General features: G+C 41.7%; 1 protein-coding gene across 1 annotated transcript in view; it reads right to left on the bottom strand.

The window, feature by feature from the left end:
* Positions 1 to 7,433, bottom strand: part of GPATCH3 (G patch domain containing 3) — a 17,111-nt gene extending 9,678 nt beyond the window's left edge. The window contains exons 1-2 of the mRNA XM_006862249.1: positions 6,954 to 7,433; positions 1,857 to 2,278 (exon numbers count right to left, since the gene is read on the bottom strand). Coding sequence (XP_006862311.1) covers positions 1,857 to 2,278; positions 6,954 to 7,404 — 873 coding nt within the window. The 5' untranslated portion in view covers positions 7,405 to 7,433. The remainder of the gene's footprint in view (positions 1 to 1,856; positions 2,279 to 6,953) is intronic.
* Between the last annotated feature and the right edge of the window lie 1,654 nt (positions 7,434 to 9,087).

Raw genomic sequence — 9,087 nt, 5'->3', positions numbered from 1 at the left:
AGTGGGACCCTACCCAGAGAAGCAGTGATACCTGAGATGGAGGCAGAGATTATGACATGGAGAGATGGAGCAGCTGGGGACTTGTGATCCAGAGAGGGAGAGGGACTGTGTTGACAACCGGGGGCAGGCTTGCAGAGTATACCCTTTGGTTGGTTGATGATGCACGGAGGGGATTGTAACCATGGCAATGAAACGATATACGATAGTATGAATGTAAAACTAATGTTCTCCCATGTAAACTATCATATAATTCACAATAAAACATTTTTTAAAAAAAGGATGATATATACAGAACTCTGAAAGAAAAAAATTGCCGGCCAAGAATCGTATAATCAGCAAAGCTGTCTCTCAAATAAAATGGCAAAATTAGGACAATTCCTGATAAACAGAGACTAAAGAAATTTGTAATGACCAGACCAACTTTACAAAAAATGCTAAAGGGTTTCTTTGGACTGAGAACCAGTAAGAGCAGACAACAATCGGAGGTTACCATACATGACAACGATAACCAGAAATCAATCCAGATACAGAAGTATTTCAATTAAAGCAAAACTACAAGACTGAAAATAGGAAACCAGAGATATCAAAGTGTAATGAAGTCAACTACAAAGCTAAAGGAGGGAATAGTGTAGATACAGAACTTTCAAATGGCAAGGAAGCCATGTAGATTTCAAGATAAAACAGTTTTAAAACAACAGTAACAACAACAAAAAAAACCTGTTTTAAGCAGGGAAAAAAATTAATAAATTATAGGGCAACCTCAAAGAAAAATAATACATCTGCACATCACAATTTTAAAAAGAGGAAAATCAGAAAGATTTAGTAAACATTAACACAACAGAAATGAAAAGAAAACCTACAAACATAATGAACTTAGCATAGAAAATTATGTAGAACTAAGAAATAATCTATGATGGTTGGGGCAGGAGGGAAAATTATTCATGGACTCATTAACATATTAACATCGGTGACAGTGGGGGCAGTATACAAGAGAGGTTAGCAGAGGAAAGATTGAGGTAGTGTGAGACCAGGGAGGAATGCAATAGTGAAAGTGAAGAGAGGTAAATGCCATTAACTGTTGGTGTGTGGAGGGAATTGTAACCATGTAATAAAGCAAAGTATATAATTTGTTGAATGTAAAACTGATGATCTACTTGTGAACCTTTACTCAATTCACAATAAAAAAGTTTTTAAAAATAAAATTCCTAAGTGACCTCGAAATCATGACCGCAAACCAGGTGCTGGCAAAAAGTCAAGACTATACCACACTAAGGATGTCGTCCAAATGTGTGAGCAATCTTGGGCTTTGAAGATAGAGATGAACTACTTTAAAAAAAAAAAGTTTCCCCAACAAATCAAAGCTCACCTATTTGTAAATGGACAACCAAGTTTAGAGATAGAGGTAGAAGAAATGTCTATTTCATTGATAAAAAGGTTAGAGTGGATGCTTTAACCATAGACTCAAGGTCAGAAAACAGAAGTGAGTTCTCAATTACATGATGAACGCACACAAGGGTTAGAGAAGTCAAAGTTTACATCGCAGCCCTACTCTACTTCCTTAGATGGTCTTAGGCAAATCAGTACACATATTTTAGTTAACAGGTTTTCATTTATGAAAAGGGACCCTCTTCACATTGCTTCTGAAAGAATGAACAAAGGACCCCTTTGAGAATCTTCTGACAAATGCTCTGGGGACTCTCTCCATAAAGAAATATATGTATGTACAGCAAATGTAGCTTTACACTCAATGTCAGGGAACCTTCCTGAGGGCCCCAGGAAATCAAATGATGAGTGCTATTCTTAACGCTCTGGCCTTTCCAAGCTGCCGGCCAGGGTAAGTGGCTCACTGTACTCACATCATCTGAGTGCGACTCTTCCTCCTCCTTTTGCCCTTCTTCCTGTGGCTCTCCACAAGGGCTAGCTGGTGTATCTATGAGGCAAGCTCCCTGGGGTATTTCCTCGCCTTCAGCAGTGTACACAAGCTCTTCTTGCTCCACAGTCTCTGAGTCCTCATACTGGAAAGGCACATTGCCATAACGCCGAGAGGAACCTGTCTTGGGGAACTGGAGCTGCAACTGGGTGATGATCCGGGGGGGCAGACGGCAGGCCCGAATGAACTCCAAAAAGACCTGCAGGGGAGTCCCCACATTCCCATTGGGCATCAGCGCTGGTGGGTTGAGCTCTGGCAGTTGTTTCAGGTCAGCTAGGGTGAAAACTTCATTCTTGGCCTTCCAACTCTGCAGCTCCTTCCGGGTCCTGAATGGAAAAGAGCCCAAACCTTGGGAAGGAAGGAGAACAGACCTTAAAATCCAGAAGCCTCCAGCAACACCTGGGCCAGAAATTGGTCCTTTAACCTAATGCTGTTCTTCTCTTTCCAACTTTCCAGAGTCCCCTTGACCCCTCCTTGGTCAAATCCATCTGGAAATTTCACTCTTTCTCATCATTTTGGACAAACACACAAGTTTTTCCAGGTTTGGTTCCTGCTGATCTTTCATGCCTCAACTGTCACCCTCTCATTACCCCCATATCATATTCTACAGCTACACTGAATGATTTCATGTATCCTAAAAGTTTAATGGGATTTCACAGCTGTGTTTATGCAAATAACTCAGTAAATTAAAAAACAGAAGATCATCTGAATAAGCCTCTCTCTTTTTCCCACTGAAATACTGTGGTGAAATGGGTTCCTTTTTGTGGCCTTTTTGCCTTGGGTCTTTGGAAAATCAGATTTTCCCCTTGAGATCCTGTATCCACAATCAACACTCATGGAAGCAGCAGGTAAGAAATCAAACCACATACTGCATTAGGCAAATCTATTGCACAAGACCTTTTTAAAGTATTCAAGAGCAAAGATGTCAATTTGAGGATTAAGATGTGCCTGACCCAAGCCATGGTATTTTTCAATAACTTCATATGCATGTGAAAGCTGGACAGTGAGTAATGAAGACAGTAGAAGTGTTGATGCATTTAAATTATGATGTTGGAGAATATTTTGACTGCCAGAAGACCAAACAAATCTGTGTTGGAAGAAGTACAGCCAGAATGCTCCTTAGAAGCCAGGATGGAGCGACTCCAGACACATTACCAGGAGGGACTAGCTAAAGTTGAAGGGTCAGTAAAAAAAAGAGGACGACCCCACCAAGGAGACAGATTGACACAATGGCAGCAGCACTGGGTTCACACCTAACAATACCTATGAGGATGGCACAGGACCGACCAGGCAGTGTATTTTGTTCTGTTGTGTATGGGGTCGCTATGAGTCAAAACGGACTCACCGGCACCTAACAACAACCTTCCACCCACTTTTCTACCACAGAGGGTTTGGTACTTTTGTCCAGGTTGATTCACATTTCCTGGGTAAGCTGTTGTGGTTTGATACTTTTTGTCTGGCTCTGGGTTACAGCCTGCCCTGTGACTGGTCTATTTTATGCACTTTGCAGGAATCAGTCTGTATACTTAGGCAAATGAAGTGACTGATTATAGTCCATTACTCAAATGAAGTATCTACAGTTTACCAAAAGGTGACTGACTGGTCAGTTCCTGACCCTGAGAGGGACATGCCTTGAAATTGACCAGGAGTTAGCTTCTAAGAGAGAGGCTTTGAAAGTTCAAAAAGTGTCTGTAACTGAATTCACCCTCATGGCTGATTTTCAGCCAAGCAGCAGGTAGGTATGTAGGGGAGACAACATTGGTGAAGTATGCACACCATGGAATGGTCAACCATTCAAGATCAACAGAGCAGGATTTACCTAAGGACAAAATTCAGAAAGGCTGGGAAAGAAGGTGAAATGAAAACAAGAATCACCTGGAGGAAATGGGATAACCGATGTTACAGAGAGGAGATTGCAATCACTGAAATGAAACGAAGTACATGATTTATTGAGTGTAAAACTGATGATCTGCTCTATAAACCTCTACTCAATGCACAATTAAGTATTTGTTATAACAGATGTGAGAGGAATCCTCCCCTTCCAAAAAAAAAGTTCAAGAAAAAAATGGAACTGAAAGATAATGGAATTTTCCCATAAACTTTGTGAAGCCCTGTCATATATGCAGCCAACTCACAGTTAGAAAATGAAGGAAGCAGAAAAAAGGCAAGAGAGGCAAAAAAAATAGAGAAGCAGCAGAGAGCAGGTAAAGAATCTCCTAAAAAATCTGTAACAAAGGTCAAAGACTAGCAATAAGGACAAGAGGCCTGGAAAGGGCCCAAAGTCAGAGCTAGTAGTAATGGTATAAAGGTTGAAGGCAGAAAGGCCTGTCCTGTGGGGCCAAGTGCTCCCTGAATGGAGGAGAGGGGGCATGCATGTTGTTAGGTGTCACTGAGTCAGTACTGTCTCATAGTGACTCTATGTACAACAGAACGGAATTGTCCAATCTTGGGCCAACCTCCTAATCGTTGCTATGCCTGAGACCACTGCTGTTGCCATTGTGCCAATTCATTTCATTGTGGGTCTTCCTCTTGTTCTCCATTCCTCCACTTTACCAAACACGATATCCTTCTCCAGGGATTGGTCCCTCCTGACAGTATGTCCAACGTCTGAGAGACAAAGTCTGGCCATCCTTGTTTCCAAGGAACACTATGGCTATACTTCTTCCAACACAGATATGTTTGTTCTTTTGGCAGTACATAATACTCTCAATATTCTCCTACAATACCATAACTCAAATGCATCAATTCTACAGTCTTCCTTACTCACTGTCCAACTTTCCACATGCATATGGGGTAATTGAAAATACCATGGCTTGAGTCAGGCGCACCTTAGTCCTCAAAATGACATCTTTGCTCTTCAACACTTTAAGAGGTCATGTGCAGCAGATTTGCCCAATGCAATACGTCGTTTGATTTCTTGACTGCTGCTTCCATGAGTGTTGATGGTTGATCTGAGTAAAATTGTTTTTGCCAACTTCAATCCTTTCTCCATTTATATGGATGTTGTTTATTGGTCCAGTGGTGAGGATTTTTGTCTTCTTTATATTGAGATGTAATCCATACTGAAGGCTGTGGTCTTTGATATTTATCAGTGTTTTAAGTCCTCTTCACTTTCAGCAAGCAAGGTTGTTATCATCTGCATATCACAGGTTATTAATGAATCTTCCTCCAATCCTAATGCCACATTTTTCTTCATATAATCCAATTTCTTGGATTATGTGCTCAGCATACAGATTGAATAAGTATGGTGAAAGAATACTACCCTGGTGCATATCTTTCCTAATTTGAAACTATTTGGTGTTCCCTTGTCTTGCAAAATTCTATCATGTGATCTCCAGCATCACATCTATCACCAAGGCCATATTTTCCAATTACTGATCCTTCTCCTTTGTTTCCTTTGCATTCCAATCATCAGTTATTTGCAGTATGTCTTGAATGCATGTTTTTACCAATTTCAGACTGAAGAAGTTGGTAGAATTCTTCAATTTCATCATTACTGGCTTTAGTGGTTGGTGCATAAACTTGAATGATAATGTTATTAACTGTTCTTCACTGCAGGCGTATGGATGTTATCCTATTACAGACAGTATTGTACTTCACGACAGATCTTGATATGTTCTTTTTGATGATGAACACGATGCCATTCCTCTTAAATTTATCATTCCCAACATAGTAAACCATGTGATTCTCAGATTCAAAATGGCCAAACCAGTCCATTTCAACTCACTAATAATGCCTAGGATATCAATGTTTTTGTGTTCCATTTCATTTTTGACAATTTCCAATTTTCATCAATTCATATTTCATACATTACATGTTCCAGTTATTAATGGATGTTTACAATTGTTTCTTTTCATTTTGAGTTGTGCCCCATCAGCAAATGAAGGTCCTAAGGGCTTTACTCCATTTGCATCATCACGGTCAACTCTACTTTGAGGCAGCTCTTCCCCAGGTGTATTTTGACTGCCTTCCAACCTGAGGGGCTCATCTTCTAGCACTATATCTGACAATATTCTGGTGTTCTTCATCATGTCTCAGTATTCAATATTCTGGTGCTGACAGTGTTCCACTGCTATTCACAAGGTTTTCAGTGACTAAATATTCAGAAGTAGTCCATCTCTCCTTCTGTCTAGTCTGTCTGTGTCTGGAAGCTCAGCTGAAACCTGTTCATCGTGCGTGACCCTTCTGGGATTTAAAATACTCATGGAATAGCTTCCAGAATCACAAAAACATGCAAGCCACCACAGTATGACAAACTGAGAGGTGAGTGGTGGCTAGTGTGTTGCTGTGATTCTGGAAACTGTGGTGATGGTACAAAGTGGGGTGATAGGAGACAGTTGAAGGCAGAGAAGCCTGTCCTGCAGAAAGGCCTGCTTGCTTGCACTTCTCAGAGGAGCTGAGAAAACAGCATTGCACTGAAGAAGGGAGGAATGTTGGGAGCATTCCAGGCCTTGCCTGTATGCTTCCTGTTTCTCAGTTTTAGCCTGTTGATACTAATTCCATGCTGTACCCTGTGACTTTCTCATAAAACATTTAACTTTAAGTCTGGTGTGAGTTCTGTGTGGCCATTGTAACAGAGTATAGAACCCAGAAGACGAATAGAGTGTGCTGTTGAGCAGGTTCCAACTGTAGAGGGTTTCTGAAGAGCAGCCAGTGAGTTTGAACCACCTAGCTTGCGTCCAGTGTTTATCCTGCAGTACCACACCAGAGTGTGCTATGGGAAGAACTGTTAAAATTTTCGTTAGAGACAGAATATATGCCTTACTTCCACCTCAAAGGGATCCACTTTGGGCTAATGTTGATTCGCATTTAAACCACCCGAAATTAAGACTGGTTATGACTACTAACAATTTACTGTTACACTAAAGTGCAAATTGGGCTTGAAGCTCATTCCAGAAATGCAAATGGCCTGATGAATCGGAACCAGATAGCGTGGTTTATCTGTATCGTACACATCCCTCCCGCTAAAGGTGCTTCTATTCTAGGAGCAGTTGGCCCCGTCTATTGTCTTTCCCATTCATACCTGATGTCTCGGTAGGTAGCCTAAGTCTACGGATCAAACAGCGACCAGGCAGCAAAGTTCCTTGAGAATCCAGCCACTGACGGCCTGAGTACATGCGAAGAAGTCTCTGGGCCTGAGCCGCCCCCCGTACCGAAATGACGCAGCAGCAGGTGCGGGTCTGGGCAGGAGATGAGTCCCGGAAAGACTGAGCACGGGCACTGGCTGTTGAAGTCTGAGCGAGATCCTGGCCCTCAGCTGCAGGATCGATGGGAGCTAGGGCAGAGTCGGGAGCAGCCTGAGAAGTGGCCCGCTCAGGCCGATGCCGATAGTGGAAACAAAGGAAGCCTCCACCGCGCTGTTCCCGAAACTGGCTAAAGTAGCTTCGTAGGTGGGCTGAACGTAACTCCGAAGGAATACCGCTCACTACCAAGTAAAATTCTACCCCCTCCTCCGCCTCAATGGGCGCCGCCATCTTGAGTTATCACATGATCTGCTGGAGCCAACTCTCGTGAGAACTCTACGATCCGCGATGAGATTTTTTTTTTGCGTAACAACAGCAGGAGATCAGCTATTGGTTCACCGTGGTTATTGGGTAACTGGGAAGGACCCGGAGACTACGTGGCTACATCGCTCCCGCGGGTAAACCGTAGATCTCATAAAAGCTCGTCTTGGTATTGAGATTATAAATTTCTTTCTTGAGACTCTAATGAGGATCAACTAAGAAGTCTGCGAGAGTAGACAGTTATTAAGATTAGCTACTGGTGATTTCCAAAACTCATCTCATTTCATTTTGAGCCTTTCCTGCTATTCGGTCATTCACTCGTACCGAATATATTGACGAACTACCACTAATCAATAAGAAAAAGGCAAACAAATTGGAAAACGGGCCAAAGGCACTTCACAAAACAAAAAAACACGCACGTGCCATTAACAATGAAAAGTTTCTTAACGACATTAATAACCAAGGAAATGTAATGAGACCCATTTTACATCCACCAGATTGACCAAAATTATGAAGTCTTCAAGTGTTGGTGACAACGTGGAGCAACTAGAGCTCCCATGTCCTGTTGGAAGGAGTGCAAGCTGGTACAACCAATTTGGAAAATAATTTGGCACTACCTGGTACCTGGTGTGGCGCTGTGGGTTAAGGCGCCAGACTGCAAAGCTGTTTGAACCGCAAGGTCGGCTGCTCCTCGGAAACCCTATAAATGGTCGCAACCGACGCGATGGCACTTAGCAACAACTAAAACTTAAAGTACACATATCTTTGACGTACATGTTTTATCAGAAGACCTGTATATGAATGTTCATAACTGCCATGTTTGTAAAAGCAAACAAAAAAAAAAAAAAAGAATAAAAAGGCATTTAGTGCTAACAGTTTCAAGTGTATGGTGTTAAATGAAAAAGCAAGTCACAAAATACAGACTTATTCCATTTTATAAAGTTCAAAATTGCAAACTACAAGTTTTTGTCGTTAGTGCCATCAATGAGCTTCCAACCCACAATGATCCATGTACAATATGAACAAAACACTGCCTGACTCTGCAGCGCATCTTGATCAACATTCATTACCACGCTGAGCCCACTGTCGCAGACAGTGTGTCAATCCCGTTCTTTGAAGGGTTTACTCTCTTTTTCGCTGACCCTCTACCGAGTGTATTGTCCTCCAGGGACTGGCTCCTCCTGATAGCATGTCCACCATATAGTAGACGAAATCTCACCATCATTTCTTCCAAGACAGATTTGTTCATTCTCCTGGTCCAAGGTACATTCAGTATTCGTCACTAAAACCATAACTCAATGCATCCTTTCTTCTTCAATCTTCCTTATTCATTATCCAGCTTTTGCTGGCATGATTGAAAATAGTATGGTTCGGGTCAAGCACACTTTAGTCTTCCAAATGATGTCTTTGTTTTGTTTTGTTAACAGTTTGAAGATATCTTTTGCAGCAGATATGCCTAATGCACTACATTGTCCAATTAAAATATTTTAAAATAATTGTTTTAGGGATATATATATGTTATAAATAGAAGCTCTGGTTGCGTAGTGGTTATGAATCGGGCTGCTAACCTCAAGGTCAGCAGTTCGAAACTACCAGCTGTTCCGCAGGAGAAAGATGAGGCTTTCTGCTCCCGTAAAGATTTACAGCCTCGGA

This window comes from Chrysochloris asiatica, unplaced genomic scaffold (assembly GCF_000296735.1).
Source record: "Chrysochloris asiatica unplaced genomic scaffold, ChrAsi1.0 scaffold00047, whole genome shotgun sequence".
Taxonomy (NCBI): Eukaryota; Metazoa; Chordata; class Mammalia; order Afrosoricida; family Chrysochloridae; genus Chrysochloris; species Chrysochloris asiatica.
This window is presented reverse-complemented; position numbering and strand designations above follow the sequence as displayed.